The sequence below is a fragment of the Marmota flaviventris genome, chromosome 16 (assembly GCF_047511675.1).
Source record: "Marmota flaviventris isolate mMarFla1 chromosome 16, mMarFla1.hap1, whole genome shotgun sequence".
Lineage (NCBI taxonomy): Eukaryota > Metazoa > Chordata > Mammalia > Rodentia > Sciuridae > Marmota > Marmota flaviventris.
Genome location: NC_092513.1, coordinates 78331468 through 78356728, shown reverse-complemented (window position 1 = coordinate 78356728; position 25261 = coordinate 78331468). Strand labels below are relative to the sequence as shown.

Sequence of the window (25261 nt, the reverse complement as noted above, 5' to 3'; positions counted from 1 at the left end):
ATACATGTTACCATCTCCTGCAGAGTTTACAGGTCCTTTCTCTAAAATGCAAAAAGACGGAATATTAACGTGGCCTCAGTGTTTTTGCTCCAGGAAGTTAAAGTAGATAGTCAGTGGATCTGGAATTCCTACAGTAGAGTGAAATAAAAGCAAAATTGCCTCTGTCACACATTTATAGATAGGAAGGTAGTTGATGTTAATTTCGTGTTTTTCAGAAGTGCTTCTGGCCTAGAATTATTTTAATATATCTTTTATGGTTTATTATTTAAAAAATAGATTTTATCCATAAGGTGAAAGTGTTAATAATTAAGCTATTATGTTCCTTTCTTTATTTTTTAGTGTAAAGGAAGGATCAATCATTATAAGACAGTTTTAACTTACCCAACTTTTTTGTTGAAATAGATGTTCATTTGGATTTGGAAGAGCGCCTGGCAAAATTTATGAAGACTGAAGAAGCCATTATATATTCATATGGATTTTCCACCATAGCCAGTGCGATTCCTGCTTACTCTAAGAGAGGAGACATTGTATTTGTGTAAGTCAGCTTTACTTGTACTTCTAGTCAGAATTTGAAATATTGACCGTCTCAGAGAATTCTTCCATTGGAAGTTTTCTACATACTGTAATAGGAAGTTTCTTTTTATTTGTAAAGAAATATACAAAGGGTATGAGACATTTACTCAAGGATGCTTGAAGGTTTTAGTTGTCATCTGCTATTGAGATTTTATTTATTTACATTTAGATGAAGCATACCACCTGCCCTCCCTGTTCAGTTCTGTGGCCTTGTGGTACCCTCCTGAGTCTATGTCACGGTCTCACACTGCTCATTCTGCCTGGCAGTCACTTCTCATCACCCATCCATCCCAAACTCAGATCTCTGCTAATCTTGCTTTAGAGTTTATTTAAGGACATAGGAGCCATAAATTGAAAATGTCCTTACTGCCCACAGCAGATCCTGGGTGCATGATACTGCTGTCACTAGAAATGCAAAGGCTGGCAAGGAGAAGATGTGAACTACCTTTTCAGGCTTTTTTTTTTTTCCTTTTAACCATTTCCCCCCAGATATTTGAGCTGTAGCCTCCTCATTAGCCTTACACACTGGTTTCCTCTCCCCTCAAGTTCTTTGTACCTGCAGTCCCCATGCCTGCAATACTGTTCCCTCCTCTTGTCATCTATTTATTTCCTGCTCATTATATTCATAATATCTGCTCTGCTGGGAAGCTTTGCTCAACTTCTCAGAGCAGGTCAAAACCCCTGCCAGAAAGAATTTGATATCCTTATGAATCGATGCACTGACATTCCCACTGCCTGTCCTTCATTCCCCTCAAGCATGAAGAGACATTCTCTCTCCACTCTTCTTTTCTAGTTCTTATAACAGTTAATAATTTTATATCTTTGATTATTTTCTTCTGTTTCTTGCTGAAAGCCCATTGCTTAGGATCACATTTATCATTTAATAGTATTCATTAAATATAAGTTCAATAAATAAATGAACAAAAAAAAAGAGGGGTCTGAGTACTTGAATGCTGGAGCCTGGCCTGCCTGGACCCTGCACTGTCCTGTTACCTGCCACTCACCACTGGAGGTGCTGCTTGTGCAGTGGCAGAACCTTCCACTGCACCCGCTACAGAGATGAGGCTCCCTAGGGATTTTCAAGGCATATGTGACCCAATCCTCACCAGAACCCTTCAGTAACCTGGAGCACCGAGGAAGGCTTAGTTGGGCATTTCAATTAAAATTAAATACTATGAAGGACTCACCACTAACTAGAAAGCCATTGATTTAAACATTGTTTCTTTGTTTTCCATAAAAGCAGAGTTAGAGATAACTGCAATGTCATCTATTTACCACTTAATCAAGGACCCACTATTAATTCGTTTTTGAGTTTAAGTCCAGAAGAAGTGAACTTTTGTAGCTGCCTTTATCAGATTCAATAAATTCTGTTTTGAGTTTTAACTGGTGGGAAACCTAAGCTACATATCCTTCCATGCACTATACCTAGTGTCTTTTTTGCTTCCAGGGAATCATTAGACAGTTTATTTTCTTCTACATGATCTATTTTTGACTGATTCATAAAAATATAAATTGTCCATATTGATTGGGGGTAGTGTGATTGGGGGTAGTATGTGTAAACATTATGTACTGTGTAAAGCAATTTAAACTTCTATCCCCTCAAGCACTTATGGTTTCTTTATGGTAAAGACTTAACGTGCTTTCTTCTAGCTATTGTTTTGAAATATACTGTGCATAATTACTGTCTATAATCACACCAGAACTTCTTGCTCCTATCTAACTGTAACTTAGTATCCATTGACCAAACTTTCCCCTTCTCTCCCTCCTTGCTGTTCTTTCTGTCATCTTGTAGTTGCCATTCTACTCTGAATTTCCCATTCCCAATGTTTTTAGATTCCACATAAGAGTGAAATCATATAGTATTTGTCTTTCTCTGCCTGGTTCATTTGGCGTAGTTATCTTCATTTCCATCCAGATTGCCACAAATGACAGAATTTCGTATTTTTATGGCTGAATAGTACTTCATTTTCTATGTGGCACATTTCTTTTCTTTCTTTTTCTTTCCTTTTATAGTACTAAGGATCAAACCCATACTAGGCAAGTACTTTGCTACTGAACTGCACACAAGCCCTTTTTAATTTTTATTTTCAGATAGTTGCCCAGACTTATCTATACTTTCAATCTTCCTGCCTCAGCCTACCAAGAAGGTAGATTCACAAGCATGTGCCACCATACCCAACTGTACCACATTTTAAAAATCCATTTATTAGCTGATGGATATTTAGGTTGTTTCTATCTCTTAGCTATTGTAAATTATGCTGCAGTAGACATGGGAGTGCACGGTGTCTCTTCAACAGACTGATTTCATTTCCCTTGGTTAAATAACCAGGAGTGGGATTTGCTGGATCAGGTCTGTTTTTAGTTATTGGTGGGGGGTGGCGGTGGGGGGGGTGGGAATTGAACTCAGGGGCACTTGACCACAGCCACATCCCCAGCCCTATTTTGTATTTTAGTGAGAGACAGGGTCTTGCTGAGTTGCTTAGCACCTTGCGGTTGCTGAAGATGGATTTGAACTCAAGAACCTTCAGCCTCCTGAGCTGCTGGGATTACAGGCATGTACCGCCATGCCCAGCTGTTTTTAGGTTTTTGAGGAAACACATGTGTTTTCTCCCATTCTGTAGGTTGTCTCTTTACTTTTCTTGTTTTCCTTTGCTGTACAGAAGCTTCTAGTTTGATGTGATCCTGTTTGTCTATTGCGTATGTTTTCTGTGCTTTTGAGGCCTCATCTAAAAAATTGTTTAACCATTCAGATATCCTAAAGCATATTCCCTGTTTTGTTCTAATAGTTTCACAGTCTCTGGTCTTTAAATCCTTAATCCATTATAAGTTGGTTTTTGTAACTGGTGAGAGATGGAGTTTCACTTTATTCTTCTGCATGAGGATATCCACTTTTTCCTAGCACCATTCATTGAAAAGACTATCCTTTCTCTGATGTGTGTTTGTCCAAAATCATTTGACCCTAGAAACATGGGTTTACTTATAGCCTCTCCGTTGTGTTCCACTGGTCTAGTATATCTGCTTATACACCAGATACAATGCTATTTTAGTTACTGTAGGTTTGTAGTACATTTTGAAGTTAAATAGTATGGTTCTTCCTGCTTTGTTCTTTTGCTCAAGATGGCTTTGTCCATTTGGGGATTTTTGTGGTTCCATATAAATATGTTTTTTTCTTGTCTTTGAAGAATGTCTTTGTATTTTTTAGGGATTGCAATGAATCTATAGATGATTTTAGATTGCATATACATCTTAATAATATTGATTTTTTTTTCAGTCCTTGAAAATAGGATGTCTTTCTACTTTGTGGTATCCTCTTTAATTTCATTCACCACTGTTTTATAGTTTTCCTTGTAAAGATCTTTCACCTCTTTGGTTGTTTTGTCTGTGATTTTTGAGTCTTATCCTTTTTTTAGCTAAGGGTTTGTCTATCTTTTCAAAGAGCCACCTATGTGTTTAATTGATTGTGTGTGTGTGTGTGTGTTTTCTTCGCATGTGTGTTTTTCTAGTTTCTTGAGCCATAAGGACCTGCACAGTCTAAAGGACATACCAAGACTTCAGTGTGTCTTTTCATTTGCACAAGTCTATATCACCAATCAGCATGTCCTCTCTACCTGGTCCTTAGGCAAATCTGGAGTGCCATCTGTGAGCACTGGCCCAGCAGTAGCTGTACTACCCAAGATTGAGGAAGGGGTGGTAAAGACAGTTCTTCAGACACCAAGGCTGACACTTGAACTGGATCACACCAAAGTCTCACAGCTTCAGGGACATATACAATCTGGGAGCATGGGGAATGTGCCTCAGGCCTACTTCAATACTGGCAGTGATGCAGGCTAAAACTTTAGCCTATCCCACTGGCACATGGGTCTCCACCTGAGGCAGAGGTGTGTCTCAGTCACTCATCTTCGAGCTCTGGCCTGTGAATGAGGTCTTTGGTTTCTACCCAGCATTGAGTCTTAACATAGCAGGCCTGGCACTTCCACTTCAGAACATTTCTATGCCAGCTTTCATGCCCTACTCCTCAAGGGGCAGAGTCTTGCTCTAAGCCTGCCACCCCAGCTTGGAGGAGGGGTGGCAGAGGCAGTCTCTTTGCAGCCTGGCTAATGCAGGTCCATAGGTTCAGTTCAGAGGTTTTCCCTGGTGGTAAGGGTAATGGGACTCTTTCTGGTACCGGGTTTCATCATGGTGGGCCTGGTAACTGTGTTTCAAGTCTAAGGCCTAAACTTAATTCCCTGTCTCCCCCACGCAGGAAGTTTCTCTCTGCTTGGAGTTAGGGAAGGGGTGATTCTCTAGTAACTCCTTCCTTCCTGCTTTCTTCAGTGTCTTTTCATTTTGTTACACTAAAAGTAAGCCCTGTAGTCTCTCGCCTTACCTTGCTTCCATAGTTCTTGGTGATAATAGTTTAGTTTATGAATAACTGGTAAATTCAGAATCTGGGGAGACAATTGCTGGAAGATCTTACTCAGAGGATCTTGCCATGTTGCTCGGCCTCCAATTCTGCATAATTTTAAATATAATACTTTTGCCTGAAATTCAGTTGAATGTAGGGATGCTAAAGGTAAAAATGGTGTTTGATAAATTGGTCTTGACAAATCCATCAGGCACAGTGCTTCATTTCCTTTCATTCAGTGAATGGTGATGATGTTTCTCACACAGAAAATTTCAGCACAAAGGTTATTCACCAACTTAAGTCTATTCCTTCAGTCTGTTGTCTGTGTTCACTTATTTATTTCATATTCCGGTTTTTAGATTAACTAAAATATTGAGGTCATTGCAGGTTTATAAGCACTGAAAAGAAATCAGACTGAGATTTGTGCACTCTACCAAGTCTGTCTTCTCTGGCTGCTTTCAGATATTTTTCTTGATCATTTGTTTTCAGGAATTGGACTATGGTGTGTTTGGGCATCTATTTATTTGGGTTTACTGTTCCGGGCTTTGCTCAGCTTCTTTAGTCTATAGGTTTAAGCCATTTGTCCAATTTGGGAAGTTTTGAGACATTATTTCTTTGAGAACCTTTTTATTAGTCCCACCTTTTTTCCCTTTTCCCCCTACAACTCCAGTGACACAAATATTCCATCATTTATTATACTCCCACAGATCCCTGAATCTCTGCTCATTTCTTCCTAGCCTATTTTCTTTCTGTTGTGCACCGTGATTCATTTCTATTGGTACATCTTTCCATTCGCTGATTCTTTCCTATCCGTTCAATAAAGTCTTGTTTTGTTTTTCAGTACTAATATCTTCTCAGGATTCTTCTTTATGACTTCTCTTTCTCTACTGAGGCTTCCAATTTTTTCACCTTTTGCAGGCATGTTAATAATTGCTCATTGAAACATTTTTGTGTTGGATATTCTGAGATAATTGTCAGATGATCTTGTTTTCTCTTTCACCTCAGTATTAACATTTGTTTTCCTTCATTCTATATAAGTTCTTCTGATTCTTGGTATAAGTAATATTTAATTGGAATCTGAGCATGTCATATTATGCCTCTATAGTGTATACCTTCTTTAAACCAACTCTTTCAGTTGGCTTTCTCTGACACTATTCTAACAAGGGAAGGAGTGGGGGACTGCCTCCTTATTACTGCTGGTAGGGTGTCCCATCCCAGGTTCCTACTTGGCCTCCATTAACATCTGAGGTGGAAGTTTCTTCATTACTGCTGGGTGATGAAGACAGTACTGATTTTTCCCTAAATGACGTCTGGCACCACCCAAGCAAAAACCAGGAGGGTGCCCCAATACCGAGATGGAATTTTATGCGCCCCATATGGTCTCTGCCAACACCACAGTGGGGAGGACAGGGTCCTCTTGTTACCAGCTAACAATGAAAGTCCCAGCTCAATTCTTATCCTTTTCTGATGGCCCCCTGGGAGGGTTTGGGATACTTTGTTATAGCCCCTCAAGGGTCAAGTCGAGGTTCCCTTCTCAGTCTCTGCTGGTTTGAGTGAGGTTGGAGCTATAGTTTTTTCCTATAATGTTTGGTCATAGTTAAGTGGTTATTGTTCAGAATCCTTCTGTCCAGCTGGGCTACCACTGTTGCTTCTCATGAGAAAATATAGCAGAATAACAGTCACATCAGAGATGACACTGATGGTGAGTTGCACCAATATGTTGTGTATTTCTTAGAAAGAGCAAGCTTGTGAGTCATTTGATATGTGCATCCTGATCTCAGGTTAGAATTTGGCAAGTATGCGCTTCTTAGAATAGATTAAATGTGATAATTGTGTGACAAGGACTTGCAGAGTGAAGAGCAAACAGTGACATATGAATGCTCAAACATGTTTTATTTGCTGTGTTCCAGTTAACAGTTGGAGATTGGTTAACTCACAAAAGCAAGCATTCCTTTCCTGAGAATGTTGACAAGGCCCTTTAACCCCAATTTGGTGAACCTCTCTCCCTTGCAGAGATAGAGCTGCTTGCTTTGCTATTCAGAAAGGATTACAAGCATCACGTAGTGACATTAAGTTATTTAAGCATAATGATGTAGCTGACCTGGAGCGACTACTAAAAGAACAAGAGATCGAAGATCAAAAGGTATGATTCTTTTGAAGAAAATTATACAGTTCTTTTGTACTTTCTAACCAGCTAAATTATATATGAAATGGTAATTTGTCATTGAAAACTTGCCTGCGGATCACATTTGGATATTAAGTTAAATGTGTTCCTGCTTATTAAATATATTTCGTGTTGGAGAGCCAAGACTGATTGTAATTGCTTTGTCAATGCCATAATAATATACAGCAAATTAAGGGGGTTGAGGGACAGTTTGCACTTAGTGAATGGGGGAGATACACACTTTCAACTCTGTATAGTACCACCAAAACTCATTAGGGCATGTATCTAGTGGATTCAAAATAGGCTTATTATATCAGAATAAATCACGTACCAATTACATGGAGGAAAGAATGCCAGCAGATGTAAATTTATTTATGAACCAAGTAAGACCCTTTCTCCCCACCCCATCCTTACCCTGGAGCAGTAAGCAGCTGCTGCCTGTGGGAAAGGACTGCCCTGTAGTTGGACTGCCTACAACCTGCAGCCCTGTTTTCAGTCCTTTGTCCCAGGAACTTGAATAGCCCCTGGTGGTGGTGGTTTGTATTTGCCTCATTGGTTTCTAATTAGAGAATGGCACAGAGGAAGTATGTTCAAAGCATCACTATTAGGATTATAATTTATTTTTCCCATGATGACAAGAATGGAAAGAGTAGTTCTGGTCTGTGGCTCTGTAGCAGGACATAGTGATAGGTGGACTGTTCTGGGAGCCTGAATGTTGTGTCCTTTATCTCAACTATTTCAAGAGGACTTTGCAGATGTGACTTGACTCATTCATAACTAGAATAACAGATGAAAATGCACATCACATTCTTGAATTTTGTGTTAATTTCCATTTTCCCAAAGATTTGCTTTGTTTATTTAGGATTCTGTCATCTTTGTTTAGGATCAGTTTAGAAAAATCTGCAGGGAAGCTGGGCCCAATGTCGCACACCTATAATCCCAGACACTCAGGAGGCAGAGGCAGAAGAATCATAAGTTCAAGGCCAGCCTCAGTAGTTTAGTGAGATTCTGTCTCAAAAAATAGACTTTTTTTTTTAAAGGGCAGTGGGTGTAACTCAGTGGTAAAGTGTCTCTTGGTTCAGTCTCTAGTACTGTAAAACAAACAAAAACACTACAGAGAAATTTCTAAAATTTCTAAACTTGAAGCCATTTCATTGAATTTCTTTCTATAGATTGTAAAAAGATCTCTATTATTCTTATTTAGTAATAACATGCTGGCCACCAGATTGAAAAATACTGCCTTGGAAAGTATGACCAAGAATTCAGTGTATTGTAGATTATTTTGTTTAGCTAATATTGTACAGATTTGGAAGATGTCAGATTTTATAAGATTTCTAATCCATGGAAGTTTTTATGAATAATAAAAAATAAAATTTCATAGAAGGATTACTTACACATACTGTGCAAGTGAAAAATACCCTTACTGCAGTATGATTAAGGAAATAGCCTAAAGGATTTAGTTTTTCAAATTATGGCACATTTTTTTAAGCAGTGCCCACATAGGTGTACTGAAACAAAGGATGCTCCTATAACAGTGGAAAGAGTTTAAATTGGCACCTACCTCCTAGAAGGTAAGTGGGCAAATATATTCCACTTAGATATCCTCTTAGATTCCCCTTTGACCCATATGTGGGGTATCACATTTAGAAAATAATCAGAAATGGTGTTAAAGATAGGTGGGGTTTGTTTTGTTTTGTTTTGTTTTTTCCAATCAAAAAGCAAAATGAGGGAAACTACTTAAATCCAACATTAGAATAGTTAGATTATTTGTGTTATTCCCACAAAGTAGAATATCTCCATTAAAATCATATTTTAAGTAATACTAAATAATCTAGAAATGGTCATAACATATTTTTAAAATCAGTTTCTGAAATTATTGCAATATAATTCTAACTTTGAACAAAGAAGTAGACATAATACAAAGAAATAAAAATTATCATTAAGTGATGTAAATAGCTAATTTTTAAATTCTTTTTTTTTCTTTATATTTTTTCATTTCTTATGACTCTTACATGAATATTTTAAAATCCTAAGAAAATACTTGGGCTGGAGGTATGGCTCAGTAGAATAACACTTACCTATCATGTACAAGACCCTGTGTTTAATTCCTAGTCCAGCCCAAAAAAAAGGTAAAAAAGAACATTTTTTTAAGGCAGAATGCCTGCCACCATGGTGAAATAAAGGTGACCTCTTTTCATCAGTGACTCCTGGTAGATCCATTTTGCTATCTGAGAAGCATTCTGTTTTGAGTTGACTGAATGACAAGATTGAACAACCTTAGTGATGTATAATTTGCTGGACCTCAACTGCCTAAACTGCCCCCTTAAAGCATTGCTGATACTTGAGTTTCTAACTGTCCAAGAGAGCAAATGTCTAGAGGCAAGAAACCTTTTGAGTAGGAAGTGAGTTCTAACTCTTATCTGTGGCCACCAGTATTTTTTCATTCAAACACACCTGAAGCATCTACAGATTCTTACCATGTGAAGGATTCATAGTGACCTGCTGTGAGCAGGGTGTTGGGAGATATATATTATTTGAATAGGCTCTCCATCACCACCCAACCTTCAACATCATTGGACCAAGGTCATAATTGAGTTTACTTGACCCAGTGACAGGTAGTGGGAGAGTGAGGAAGGACAAGGGTTTTGCTATATTTTGGTATGTGAGGGAGATTAGAGTTTGTGGTTTTTGTTATAACTTTTGATTGTGGAAAAATTGCCATGCACACAAAAGGAAACAGTTGCATTGCTCTTGGGAGCTGCAGTTTCTCCCATTCCTTTTCCCAACATTGTTACCAGCATCCTGCCATTCTTGTACCATCTGTACCTCTGCTTGATGATGATGCTGTTCATCATCATCATCATCTTCATTATGGTTCTTTTTCTTTTAGGCAAAAATTAAAGACATGGAAATGCACAAATCCTAGCCATCTGATCTGATCAGTAGTCTTTACCCATGTAGCCCAGGAATCAGTGCTTCATCATGATATAAAACATTCTCAAGTCTCTCCAGTTTCCTTGGGTCCCATCCCAGTCACTCTGGAGTCAGAGGGTTTCCTTGTGCTTTTTAGCACAGTTCAAGTGCTGTAAGTATGTGTGAGGTCCCCTAGTCAGTGCTGTGAGTGGAAAACACGTCTGAGGGAAAAAAAAAAACAAACAAACAGGATCTCAAACATTGAGCTTTGAGGTGAACTTTGTAGGGAGTATGTAACAGATTTTTTTATTTGGAATTACTGAAATTTAAGATGCCTGGTTCTCTTTTTAAGAATCCTCGAAAGGCTCGTGTAACTCGACGTTTCATTGTAGTAGAAGGATTGTATATGAATACTGGAACTATTTGTCCTCTTCCAGAATTGGTAAGCAACGTGTTTATTCATTTTTTTGTATTTATTCATTTATTCATTATTTAGAATTATTTTAGTATTGGATAGTTTGGCAGATATGCCTTTTGCTTATGACCACATTCATTGTGTGACATGTACACTGCTTTGTACAGTAGGTATCTAGGATATTTTGATCATTCAAGGGAGGCAGATTACTTAAATACTAACATTGGGCTTTAAAACTTAATCAAAACTTAACTTTTTATAAAGCAACTTTATTGCTGGTTGCAGCGTTGCACACCTGTAATCCCAGCTATTCATGTGACTGAGGCAGGAGAATCACAAGTTCCAGGCCAGCCTAGGAAACTTAGGCCCAGTCCCAAAATAAAATTTTAAAAGGGCTGGGGATATAACCTAGTGGTATAGAGCACTTGTCTAGCATGCACAAGGCACCAGGTTCAATCCATAACACCACAGCAACAATTGTTTTAAAAAGTTCTTTTTTTAAACATGTTATTGAGGCACAATTGATGTGTGTGAAATGCACCAACTCTTAGTATACAGTTTGATAATTTTAATGATTTATATACCTCATCATCACCACCACCACAGCCAAGGTACAGAACATTTCCATCATTCCAGAAAGTTCTCTCATGCTTCTTTGTAGTCAGTATCTGTTTCTAGTCCCATGCAACCATTGGTATGCTTTTCATTTCTTTAAATTAGTTTGATCTTTATTGAATTTCTTGCAAATTAAATAATATGTATGTTGTAAAATTCAACTTTATAACCTTGAAAGCAATGTACTGTTTTTAGAAACCATGATCATTGAGATTTTCCATATCAAAGTAAAATTCACATAACATAAAACTGGCATTTTAAAGTATACAGGTCAGGCTAGGAATGCGGCTCAGTGGTAGAGCTCTTGCCCGACATGCATTAAGCCCTGGGTTTGACCCTCCCCCAACACCACCAAAAAAAAAAATTAAGTCTGCAGGTTAATGGCATTTAGTATACTCACCATGTTGTACAACCATCAACTCCATCAAATTTCAAAACAATCCATACCTATTAAGCAGTCTACATTCTTTTCTCTCTAACTCCTAGCAACCACCAATCTGCTTTCTGTCTCTATGGATTTACCTAGTCAGAATTCTTTCTATAAATGGCATTATACAACATGAGACCTTTTAAATATGGCTGACTTCATTCACTACTATGTTTTCAAAGTTCACATACATTTTACTGCTATGTGTCATATACTTGATTCCTTTTTAATGCCAATCTTTCATTGTGTGAATATATACCACATTGTATCTGTTCATCTTTTAATGACTGTGGGTTTTTTCCTATCTTTTGTCTATTATGAGTAGGGCTGCCATAAGCAGGATCTTAGGATAAACTGTTTGATTTCCTGAGGAACTGTCACACTGTTTTCCACAGTGACTGCACCATTTTATGTTCCCATCAGCAGTGTTCTGATTCTCTACATTTTTACCACCACTTATTTTCTAGGTTGATTTGTTTCTTTTCTTAGCCATTGTAGTATGAAGTAGTACCTCATGTGGTTTTGATTTGCATTTTCCAAAAGACTAATGTGTTGAGCCTGTTGTCAGGTACTTATGGGCCATTTTTGTTTATCTTCTTTGGAGAAATATCTGTTCAAATGCTTTGCCCATTTTTTGTTTGGGTTGTCTTTTTGTTATTAAATTATAAGAGCTCTTTTTTATGTTCTGGGTACTAGCCCTTATCATATATATTATTTACAAATATCTTCTCCCATTATATGAAGTTTTGCTTTACTTTTTGATATTGTCTTTTGATGCACAAAATTTTTAATTTTAATGTGGTACAAGTTAGCTGTTTTGTGTCATATCTAAAAATCTTTTGTCTAATCAAAAGCCATGTAGGTGTACTCCTTTTTTCCTTTGAAGAATTTATAGTTTTCACTCATTTTTAGGCCTGTGGTTTATTTTGAGTTAATTTTTTATATGCTATGCTGTAGTGATTCAACTTTATTCCTTTGCATATGGTTATCTAGTTATTTGCATTGTTCGTTGAAGACTAGTTGTTTCCCATGAAATGGTTTTGGCATTATTGTGAAAAATCAATTGATCAAAGATTCATAAGTTTATTTCTAGACTCTCAATTTTATTACATTCATCTATATGTCCATTCTTATACCAGTATTACACTGTCTCAACTTTTGTTGCTTTAAAATAAGTTTTGAAAGATTGTTTTAGCTATTTCGGGCCTCTTGAAAGTCCATTTGAATTTTAGGGTAAGTTTTTCCATTTCTGTAAAATGATGCCGTGGGATTTTGATAGGATTGCATGAATATGTAGATTACTTTGGAACATGTTGCCATCTTAAGGATATTAAGTCTTTGATCTGTGGGATATATTTCCATTTATTTATCTCTTTTATGATTTATTTGATTAATGTTTTGTAGTTTTCAGTGAGTAAGCCTTGCTCCTCTTTCATTATTTACCACTGAGTGTTTGATTCTTTTTGATTCTATTATAAATGTGATTTTTTTTTTTTTTTTGGATTATTTACTGCATGCTTGTGGAATTACAACTGATTGTACATATTAATGGAGTAACATGATATTTCTATACATGTATGCACTGTATAATGTTTTTGTTTTGTGGATCTAATTCAGTATGTAATATGTCATGTTTGGAGAGAGAGAGTTTTATTTCTTCCTTCAATTTGGATTCCCCTGCCCTTTTTTCCCCTTGCTGATTCTGGCTAGAATTTCCACCATGATATTGACTGGTAGTGTTGAAAGTGGACACCCTTGTTTTGTTCCTAATCTGGGAGGAGAAGCTTTCACTCTTTCACTATTGAGAATGATGTTAACTATTTTTCATAAGTACCTTTTATCAAGTTGAGGAAGTTCCTTCCTATTCCTAATATGTTGAGTGTGTTTATCATGAGAAGTTGTTAGATTTTGTCAAATGCATTTTCTGCATTAACTTGTCACGTGTTTTTTTTTTTTCCTTTATTCTGTTAATGTGGTGTTTTACTTGCATTTGAATTCAAAATAAAGGCTTTACATATTACTTATATATTATTATTATTACTATGTAAGTTTTCATTACTTCTTAGAATATAGCTCACTTCTGTGTTGTAGAGCACAAGAAATGTATTTTTCTTCTCCCTATTTCTTGAGAGTATCAAAGACCTGATAGGATAATGTGGAGGAGGTGATGGGCCAAAAGGTACTAAAACTGTATGTTACATGGGTACGATCAAAAGGTATTGCTGATGAACAAATATACAGTGAAACAAAAATATGAGAACAGACCAAATATGTGTAAGTATTGATCATGTAAAGATTACATGATGCAACTAATGTTTGATCCTGAGTTTCCTGTTAGTAAGTTTAGCTGATTTCTCTGTTTCTGTGCTAGCACTGTGATATTATTAAATGTTTTCTAAAATATGATTTTTAGAAACTATAAAATATCTCATTCATATTAAAGAATGGGAAAGAGCAGTGTTGAGAAGATATAATTCTCCCCAAATTAGTTTATTCATAGTTGATGGACATCCAGCCCCTTCAACTCCCCCTCCCGTGTTTAACATTGGTTAGCAAGAATAGCCAGTAAAATTTCAACAATGAAAAACAAATTATCAAAAACTTGTCATATGGGGCACCAAAACAGCTTATATATTTTATGTATTATTTCTGTAGCTTCAGCAGAAAAATGGTCTTAGTAATTAAACTTATAATTAGAAGTGTGATTCTGACCCAAGAACAGATACATAAGTCAGAGGAAGACTTTAGAACTATTGTTCCCGTCATGTACATAAAAATGTAGTAGCTGATTGCTATATTTAATTCAGTCATGAAACTGATTATATTCAAATTATATGGGTAAATTAATTGTACATTAGAGAAAAAATATCTGTAGACAAACATGCATATATCAGCTTCTAATGGATTATTAGATTGTGTTCTTTTAAACCAGTGAAATAATTAGAAAAGATACAGATTAATACCCACCTAAGCCTGAAAATAAAGAGAAAAACATTTTTGACTAATGAACCATATTAATGAAAACAAGATTCCAAATTAAAGCCACCAAGGGAAGAATATCTACATTTCCCCAGGAGTTTGTATGTACAGTCAGACCAGTGTATAACAGATGGATTACATGCCTGTACATATAACTGTTTTAACATTTACTTTTTAAAAATTTTGTATTGTGCTGTCTTTTTTATTGAGTTAAATTGGATCATTTTAGAGATCTAAAGTATACTCAATTCTCATTCACCATAGTTATGTTCTACCAAGTATTGCTACAAATGCAGACATGGGAATGCTAAGCTATGCTACTGAGGCAAATAAGGGTTAAGATTAGGTTTCTGTGAGCCTCTAGTCACAACATTTTTGTCACACTTAAAACACCTTGTTTTAAGTGTGTTTCTGTGTAAAGCCACCTTGTTTAATACATAATACATATTGTTTACTCATTCATCCTGAACCTATAGCCAGCAGCCCTTAAAATTCATGCCTGAAAGAAGCTTCTCTGACACAGGGTTTCTCAAGGTACTTCATAGTCTTCTTGCACTTCAACCCTACAACTGGGAGCCATTTTAAATATCAGAATCACCAAGAGAATCACCAAAACAAGAAAAGTGTGGCAATAAGTAACGTCCATGAAAAGGGTACTTGTTAACAGTATCTGAGCTGAAACAATGACTTATTCAACTTTAGCTAAGAACACGAGTGTCAGATAACTTGAATTCTTCACCACAACACTACACATGCCCATCTTCTGACACTGTATATGTAAAGAGAGTTGTTGGTTTGGAGATTCCAAGTAAATTTTAACAGGTGAATTTGCAAATATAGGATTCACAAATATTGAGTCAACTGTGCTTACATTTTCAGGTTTAATTTTTTTCATTGAAATATACTCTGTTTACTGCTAATCATTAGTATTTTAAAGTTGGATTTTTTTTTATTTTTTTATTTAACACCTAGGTTAAATTAAAATATAAATACAAAGCAAGAATCTTTTTGGAAGAAAGTCTTTCATTTGGAGTCCTTGGGGAGCATGGCCGAGGAGTCACTGAGCACTATGGAATCAGTGTAAGTTCTCCATTTGGGGGAAATTCCCCTCCTATAGGAAACATATGGCTCTATTGTGCTGGGTTTTCATAGATATAAGACAGTGCTTCTCATCCCTGTGGAGGGATGAAACTATGGTCTCTGTCTTCTCACTGAGCCCACAGTGGGTTTGGTCATTCTGGCCAGGGGAACCCATCTTCCCTCTGGAAGTGGGAGTGTGTGATCTTGACTTTTCATGTCTCTTTCTAGAATCAGTTAAAGTTTGCAATGCATTTACTAAAATCATTAAAAATTGCCTTAGAAGTCCTTTTAAAAGTTTATGATAGTAGTAAAAGGATCTGTCTGGATTTGTTGCAAACAGGTGATGAGGACAGGTAATATGGGGCCATAGACAAAACCGGGTTGTTCTTGAGTTGGTGATGATTATATCTGGGTGATGGGCTTTCTTCATTCTATTATATTTTTGTATATGCTTGAAACTTTTCATAAAAGGTTAACAATCTTTTTTTTTTAAGAGCAAGAGTATAGAAGTTTAGCAGGAATGTAGATCTTTGTTGCATCTGTGAATCACTTAAAAACACACCAGATGTGAACTAACTATCAAATTCATTATCACAGTCCTCAAGATGTAATTACTGAAGATGCCATGTACATACCTATAATCCCAGCTTCTCAGGGGACTGAGGCAAGAGTCTCGAGTTCAAGACCACCTTCAACAACCTAACAAAAGCCCTTAACTCAAGGACCAGGAATGCAACTCAGCAGTAGAGTGCCCCTGGGTTCAATTCCAAGTACCACATAAAATAAATTTTTTAAAAAGGAAGAATTTAATTGAACTCCTGCTATGTACCCAAAATGGAACTTGATGCTAGGGGATGGAGCAAAAGAAGAGAGCAAAAGTACAAGATCAGAAGATGTAGGAACTTAGAGGCCCGTAGGGTAGCTAGTTAGGTTTATCACTGCCCAGTTGGTGTGCTTTGGTCAGAAATTCTATTGCCATGATATTTGGAGTTTTGGAGTAATTTCTAAAAAAAAAAAAGTAGATTTAGTTTTTTCTGGGGTAAAGGCTAGTTAGCCCACTGTTTTAGCAGTGGAAAAAGCTTATTTTGTAAACTGTATTTTTAACATTAAACTGCTTCAGATTTCATCTTTTAATTTACTTTTCCGCTTTGAGTGTGAATGCATGATGAAATAGCAGAAAAGTGTAAAATGAGACACTTCAGAGAAGACCATAAAACTGTGATTCTTATAGCAATAGATTTAATAATTTTTTTTGTATCTTTTTTTACTCTTTTATTTTCATGTAGGTAGCTTGTTTGAGTCCATATATTTACAGACATAATTAACACTGAAGTTTTATCTCTAGAATTGATGTCCATCCATGTTGTCTCCCCCCAGGGAGGAATAACTATCACTTTCTCCTGATTTTCTCAGATTGATGATATTGATCTTATTAGTGCCAACATGGAGAATTCACTTGCTTCCATTGGAGGTTTCTGCTGTGGCAGGTCGTTTGTAATTGACCATCAGGTAAGCCTTTCTTAAAAACAAACAAAATCTGACACTGGTTGCTTCATTGTCACCTCAGAATGATACAGAATTTTACTCTCAATTTATCAGTTTTTAATTTTTTAAGACTCTCTCAGTATCTTTAGGAATTATCTCCATTTTAACAAGTCTTTGTATGGATTACTCGTGGCTGAATCTTACCCCTTCACCACATGTGGAGACACTGTTCAGTAGATAGTGTCAAGACCCAGGCCTTCCAAATATTTACCCCAAGAAGTATGTGTGATGCTTCTGACTGTTCCTTCCTAGCGACTCTCCGGCCAGGGGTACTGCTTTTCGGCTTCACTACCTCCTTTGTTGGCTGCTGCTGCCATTGAAGCCCTCAACATCATGGAAGAGAATCCAGGTACAATCTTTTAAACTCAGGTTGTTTTAACTATGTTACTGTCTTGCTTTTTGGAGGAATTAGCTAAAGGAAATTATTTACCAAAATAAAATTTAGGCTCCGAATCACATTTCAGGTTGAACATTGCTATTCTGAAAATCTGAAATCCAGAATTCAATATTTTTTGAGGATAGACACGCACATTTCAGGTTTTCAAATTAGGGAATCTCAATCAGTAAGTTTTATGTAAATATTACAAAATTCAAAAAACTCTTGAAATCTGAAATGTTCCAAGCATTTTGAATGAGGAGTTCTCATCCTGTATCTGGCAATTATAGGAAGAATGACAGTGAAGAAGTTGTCCCTGCCTCAAAGGCATGGACCAGAGCTTCTATCCTAGGCTTGGAGATGGAGACAAAGCATGGCTGGCTGCTGTAGCTGGAGAAGATGCCCAGAGGAGGGGGGTTGCATTAGTGCTGGCCTAGATGTTGTCATTCATGTAAATTTTCCAGTCACTGTTTGGTTTATAGTTTTTTAAGAAATTAACCAGAATGTGCTGCTCTTTGGTATTTCTGAATTTATAACTATTTTAGTTTTTTCTTAAAGCCTTTGAATCATCAGCTAGTACTGAGGCCAAGCCTGGTTTACCAATAGCTTACTTAGCAGAATAAAAGTCAACGGATAATTTAAAATGTGGTCTTTGGCTGTAATAGTACCACCTTACCAAAACTAAAACGAAGGGAGAAGCAGGCCTGATACCTGGCATGCCTGAATCTTCAGTGTTGACATTAATTCAGAGAATCAGAAGATATGAGTCAAATTTGTGCATACATTCAGAAGCTTACTTATGAGGTGGCCTGACTCCTCTGCTTCCTGGTCAGATACTTTTGTTTTCGGATTTTCCTTAAATTAAAAAAAATTTTATGACATTAAAATTTTTTTTAATGTTATAGTTGACTTTTTTTAACCAAATAATTTAGAATAAAGAAATAAGTAGTAGATTTGTACACTTTTATTTTTTGCCATGTTATCTGTAGAATCTTGGAATAACAAGAGTAGTTGTTTTACTCAGAAATCATCATTCCAGATTTTGGTGAAAGTGGAGTGTCCGAGTGAGAAGAGGCCAGGTAATAGTGCCAAAGACAAAGTTCAAGCTTTCAGAGGAGTGCTGATACTGGCTCAGTGATACTAATTAAAAAGACCTGCAGCATTTTAAATTGATGCACTTGAATTGGGTCTTTAAAAATATTTTTAGGTTATACTACCAAATTTTTTTTTCCATTTAGGTATTTTTGCAGTGCTGAAGAAAAAGTGCCAGCAAATTCATAAAGCTTTACAAGGGTAAGTGATATAATTTTCAACCAACATAATTATCTGTACCATACTTAAACAACAAATGAAAAGTTTAAAATTTGACCACATTGCAGCCGAGAAACCAAAAACAGCTCACTCAACTGTTTATTTAGGTATAAAACTGGGGCAACTTTTCTGCCATTGTTTTAAAGAATCGTGCCTTTGTTTTTATAAACAACATATTATAGCAATACAGAAGATAAAAGTAATAGTCCAGCATCTTCCCACAAGAAATCACCAAGGTAAACACTGTAGTATTGCTCTTAATCTGCACAGATAAAGAGTGTTAAGTGTTATGTCACTGGATGGCACCTAGTTCCTCCTGCCCATGTTACTTTTTAGTAAACTAAGTTTTATTTTAAATTAAGACATGAAAAAGAAATGAAATTGCAGTGAATGTTACATGTGTTTGTTTTCTTTTTATAAAAAGTAAAAATTGCAGAGGAGCAGTTCTTTAAGATTCCTCTTGAGAAAAAAAATAAGGTTGGTGTGACATCTTCACGCTGATTTCTGGTCTCATAGGAAATGATCTCACACTGCCTGAGGGTTTCCTTGTTGCCTTTTCAGTTGTGGAAGTCTTTCTCTGTTGCACCATATGGAAACCAGGGACTGCTGAAAGAAAAGGGGAGTAGGTAAAGGAGTAGATTGCAGCTGTTCCAGATAAAGTAGGGCAGAGACAATTAGAATTCTGGGTGTGTCTGTGATAGTAGCAGAAGTTAGTCTTGCATGATTCATGCTGGAGGGATATTACTTGTTGATTCCAGTTGCATTGGTTCCTGAAATATTAATATGCCAGCACACTGCAGGATGCTGGGAGCCCTGCACATTCATCAACCACAGCCTCAGATGTCCTTCACTGTGTTCCTTTCCAGAGTCCAGGCCTCCATCTACCCCAGCTCTGTCCCGCCTTTTATTCTCTCTGAAGTTCCTTTTTGTGGGCAACCTAACCACATTGCTGTCACTTAATCTTCCCCATTTTCCAGCCCCTGCTCTATTATATACAAGTCATTGCAGGCCCTTTATCTTTCTTAAGGACTGAGCACCACTGGTTGTCCACTCTGCCTTATCATCAGTCCCTCCCCTTTGCTGAGTTATTTCAGTAACATTCAAGTCCTCTCAACCCTCTTATCCTTAAACTCCCCGTACTTATGGCCCCACATTTCCCTCTAGCATATCTACCCCATTTCTCGGTTTCTCTTTGTAGCTAATCTTCTCAAGATTTGTGTGTGCTTTCTCTGCATTCTCATTTCTCACTTGTACTAGAAACCTACTGCTGAGACCTGGCTTTTACTCTTTACCAATCCTGTGGAGGTCCTGTCCCCACTGGTCGTTACTGTGATACAAAATCCACCAGGCTTGTCTTATGTCGCCATGGTTTTCACACAGGTGACCACTCTTTCCTTCTTGAGATTCTGCTACACCACATTTGTGGGTTTCCTTCTACAGCTTTGAATTGTATTATCTTTGTCTCCTTTAAAGGCTTTCTTCAAAACCCTGCTCTTTAGGACTTCGTTGCTGGCCCTCTTTTCTTTCATTGCCGTCTTAGGGTTTTTGCCTTCTTCCTTACCTGAAGTTTTTAATTGTTTCATGACCCCCATGTGTGGACAAATCACAGTTTTGTTTCTCTCTGCCACACTTTGGGACTCCAGGCCTTACATCTACTCACCTACTCAGTAGCAACACTTGGAGACTCTCCCAAGTACCTCATACTAAACACATGCTGAAGGAGAGGTAGAAGGGACGACAGATGAAGCAGAAGTCTGAGGCCAGTGTGACAAGAGGGGAGAAGTAGGGGAAGCCATGGAAGGTGAGGGCCAGGTGATGACCTTGTTGGCCATGGCTCAGGCACGACGGCACGGCATGATTTTGCATGAAAGAGTGGTATAGCACAACTAGATTTAAGTCATGACATAATTACTCTTGTGTAGTGTGAAATAATATATTGTTCTGTAATAAGAACAGAAGCAAGGAGACTAGTTAAGAGATTGATGCAGGCAGAAGGTGGTGTTGAGTTTCACCTCCATAGTAGCAGTTAAAAGTGTTTGAGTTCTGGATATATTTGAAGAGGAATCCACTCTTGTCTGCCAGAAGTTCAAATGCAGGGTGAGTGAGAAAGAAGATTCGAGGTTGATCTTAAGGTTTTTGGACTGAGCAACAAAATGGAGTAGCTGATAAGTGAATGCATAGAACTGGAAGAAATATTTGGTGGGGAAATTCAGTGTTGTATGTATTAAGCTTAGCATGCTCATCAGACATCCAGTAGAGAATGGCATTTGGATACACAAGTTTGAGAATAAGTCCTGAGCTTGAAGCCATTAGCATAGAGATACTATTTAAGACATTTCAGTGTGAAGAAGTCAAAAAAACAGCGAAGGAAATCAAGTGAGGAAAAGGCAGAGCAGAAGAGTCCAGGGTCCCAGAAGCCAACTGAAGAAGGTGGTTTTGTAGGTCAGCATGCAGCGTGCTGCTTCTGACAGTCCTGGCAGGTCACCAAACATTGATAAGTCTTTGATTTCATAATATGGAGTTTACTGTGACAGTGAGCACTTCAGTAGGGGTGGAATGCCTGGTAGCAGGAGGCTCCTCAGAAACTGGGAAGAAAGGGATTGAACATAAAGTAGATGACAATTTTTATCAGTTTTCTATAAAAAGCAACAGAAACTGGACAGTGGCCACAGGAAGAAACTGGAGTCGAGAGAAGATGAGTAAGGACAGCTTCAGAAACATCCAAATGACACATCCTTTCTTCTAATGATTTATAGGGCAGCCACCATCATATACATTTCCCATTTGTACATAGGTCTGCTTTTGATCCATCTCTTCCATTTATTGGTTTATTTGCTCAATTCTGTTTTTGTTACTATATTTGCTTTTATTACTATCTTAGTTTTGGAATACAGTTTTCTCCAAAATTATTACTAGCATTTTGATTGGAATTGTACTACTTTTTTCAAGTACTGTGGAGGGAATTGTCACCCATGAACATCATCTATTTATTTAAATCTTCCTTTGTGTTCTTTAATGGAATTTAAATATTTTCCTCCAGAAAGGCCCTTGTATCTTTATGAGACCTTTAAAGAAAATGTCTAGAGGGCTGGGGTTGTGGCTCAGTGGTGGAGTACTCAAATAGCATGTGTGAGGCCCTGGGTTCGATCCTCAGCACCACATAAAAATAAATAAATAAAATAAAGGTACTGTGTCCAACTATAACTAAAAAAAGTATTTAAAAAAAAAGAAAATGTCTAGACTATCTGTAGATTTTGTTGCTATTGTGAATGGGGTTGTGCTTTATATTTGCTACTTGGCTATTGCTAATATGTAAGAATATGATTTTTTAAATTGATATTATGTCCTGTAGTTTGTTTCATTGTGTTGTGATGATGTGCATAGAAGTCCTGTTATCTGCAATAATGGTTTTCTGTCTTTCTTTCCCAATTCTTATACATCTTCTTTTATTGGATTGGTCTGGTCTGTGATACTGTATTGAGCAGTGCAGTAAGAGCAGGCATCCTCCTCTTATTCCCTGTGTAGAAGCATTGTCATTCTTGCTCAACAAGAGCTTCATGGAGCCACAGAGAAGAAAAGGCTCCGTGGTTTGTTTCTTTAGAGTCGGGTAGCCCCCATCCTTAAAGGATATCTAGGCCTGGGACCTCTTGTTGTTTGGGATAGTCTGTGATTATCTCTCCTGTGTCTCTGTTATTTCCCCTTTTTATTTTATGTTTCCCTCTTGTCCATTTTCATTTTCAGAATGATCTTTCCACAATCTTCCCTATAGCAAGTTATTTTGGGGCTCTATATATTTTTATTGTAGTTTTTTTTTTTTTTTTCATTAATTTCTTTCGTTTTATCACTCTTGTTTCATTACATTGTCTTTTGTTTTCTTTTTAATTTCTCCACTTGACTCACTCTTGTCATCTCTGAGATAGAGTTGGGGAGAATTCAGCAGCCTGTGCTGGTTTGCCTTTGTGTCAGAAACTTATAGGTTCCTCATCCCTTGTGAAAGACAGTGATTGGCGTCTAGCTTTCTCCCTAGCTTGTGAGCATGGCAAGAGGCTGTAACTGCTTTGTTGATTGCCCTGAGCTCAAACCTAGCCCAGGGCATGGGATTTACCTATTTGGATAAAATGAAACATTTGCCAAACTTGTTTTTTAAAGCCTGTATATTAGGCTCTTAAAAAATTCTGGGTTTCGGGGTTTGAGCAACACTCTGTCCATTTGGGTTTCCCCATCCCCTTTTTATTGGCACATTATAATTATACATAACAGTGGGATTTTTTATAATATGTTCATGCATGCATACAATAAAACAGTATAATTAGATCAGTTTCATTCCCCAGTACCTCCCCTCCCTCCCCTATCCCCTTCTTCTATTCTACTGGCCTCCCTTCTGTTTTTTTTAATTTGTTCTAATTAGTTATACATAACAGTAGAATACATTTTGACACATCGAATACAAATGGAGCGCAGCTTTTCATTCCTCTGGCAGATGGTGCAGAGTCACTGCAGTAGTGTAATCATATAGGTAATAATGTCTATCTAATTCTACTGTCCTTCACAGCCACACAGTCCCACCCAGTGCCCTCACTCCCCTCTGCACAATCCAAAGTTCCTTCATTCTTCTCTCTCTCCCCCCCCCCCCCCACTGTGAATCAGCATCCACTTATCAGAGAAAACATTTGGCCTTTGGTTTTTTGGGATCAGCTTATTTTACTTAGCATGATGTTCTCTGGTTCCATGCATTTACCTATAAATGCTATAATTTCTTCTTTAAGACTGAGTAATATTTCATTGTGTATATATACCACATTTTCTTTATCCATTCATCTGTTGAAGGGCATCTGGGTTGGTTCCTAATTTAGCTATTGTGAATTGAGCTGCTATAAACATTGATGTGCCTGCATCACTGTTATGTGCTGATTTTTAAGTCCTTTAGGTATAAAATGAGGAGTGGGATAGCTGGGTCAATTCTGGGTTTTCTGAGGAATCTCCATACTGCTTTCCAGAGTGGTTGTACCAATTTGCAGTCCCACCAGCAATGTATGAGTGTGCCTTTTTCCCCCCACATCCTCACCAGCACTTGCCATTCTGACTAGAGTAAGATGAAATCTTTAAGTAGTTTTGATTTGCATTTCTCTAATTGCTAGAAATAATTAACATTTTTCCATATGTTTATCAGTTGTATTTCTTCTTCTGTGAAGTATCTATGCAGTTCCTTAGCCCATTTATTGAATGGGTTATTTGGGGTTTTTTGGTGTTAAGTTTTTTGAGTTCTTTATATATCCTAGAGATGAGTGCTCTATCAGAGGCGCATGTGGTAAAGTTTTTTTTTCCCATTCTAAGACTCTCTCTTCGTGTTACTGATTGTTTCCTGTGCTGAGAAGAAGCTTTTTAGTTTGAATCCATTGCGTTTATTGGTTCTTAATTTTACTTCTTACACTTTAGGAATCTTGTTAAAGAATCAAGTCCTAATCCAACATGATGACGATTTGGACCTATAGTTTCTTCTATTAGGCATAAGGTGTCTGTTCTAGGACCTATGTCTTTGATCCACTTTGAGTTGATTTTTGTGCAGGGTGAGAGAGAGAGGTTTAATTTCATTTTGCTACATATGGATTTCCAGTTTTCCCAGCACCATTTGTTGAAGAAGCTACCTTTTCTCCAATGTAGGTTTTTGGTGCCTTTGTCTAGTATTTATATGTGTTTGTCTCTGTCTTCTGTTTTGTCCCGTTGGTCTACATGTCTATTTTGGTGCCAAAACAATGCCAATTTCGTTACTATTGCTCTGTAATATAGGTTGGCTTCTGGTATTGTGATACCTCCTGCTTCACTCTTCTTGCTAAGGATTGCTTTGTTTATTCTGGGTCTCTTATTTTTCCAAATGAATTTCATGATTGCTTTTGTCTATTTGATTTTAGTTAAACTCACTTGATTTTTCTCTTCTAGTGACAGAGATAGGCCATGCTATTTCATTTCTTCTCCCACCAATCTCTGCCCTACGCACCAAAGAAGCTGAGCACATTTGGTCAAAGTACAAACTAGATTTGGGCTTCAGGTGCCTTGTATATGTTGAGCAAAGGCCAGGCTATTTGATTTATGTGAAATATTTTAAAAAGTAATTTTTAAAGTTCTCCTCTGAGAAAATATGATCAAGAAAATTGATACTTTCTGGTATACCTGTTAAAAATTCACATAGGAAGTAGATTGAAAGCACATTGCTTAATTTCTACATTAGTATAAGAACTAATCTTGAAGGTTTCCCCACACTTCAGATCCTTAGATTCTAAAATTCCATGAATCAGACCTGCAGCCTGTTTTAAAGAGAGGTTCTGGTATGATGTATTACATTTAAGGAAAGGAGACACAAGTTAGTAATGTTCAAGGGTAGATTGAAAGCCAGATGAAATTAGCTTCCAGCATCTCACATGATTCCTACCACCTGTTAGCTGTACTATATAGCTAACTACAATAAAATACATCACTACAAT

The 25261-nt window shown here is 37.2% G+C and overlaps 1 protein-coding gene across 2 annotated transcripts in view; it reads left to right on the top strand.

The window, feature by feature from the left end:
* The window catches only part of Sptlc1 (serine palmitoyltransferase long chain base subunit 1), a 75062-nt gene that overhangs the window by 26942 nt on the left and 22859 nt on the right, over positions 1-25261 (top strand). For both annotated transcript variants that reach the window (XM_071602577.1, XM_071602576.1), the window contains exons 6-12: positions 403-535; positions 6971-7100; positions 10387-10476; positions 15443-15550; positions 16964-17059; positions 17348-17444; positions 18710-18764. In XM_071602577.1, coding sequence (XP_071458678.1) covers positions 403-535; positions 6971-7100; positions 10387-10476; positions 15443-15550; positions 16964-17059; positions 17348-17444; positions 18710-18764 — 709 coding nt within the window. The remainder of the gene's footprint in view (positions 1-402; positions 536-6970; positions 7101-10386; positions 10477-15442; positions 15551-16963; positions 17060-17347; positions 17445-18709; positions 18765-25261) is intronic.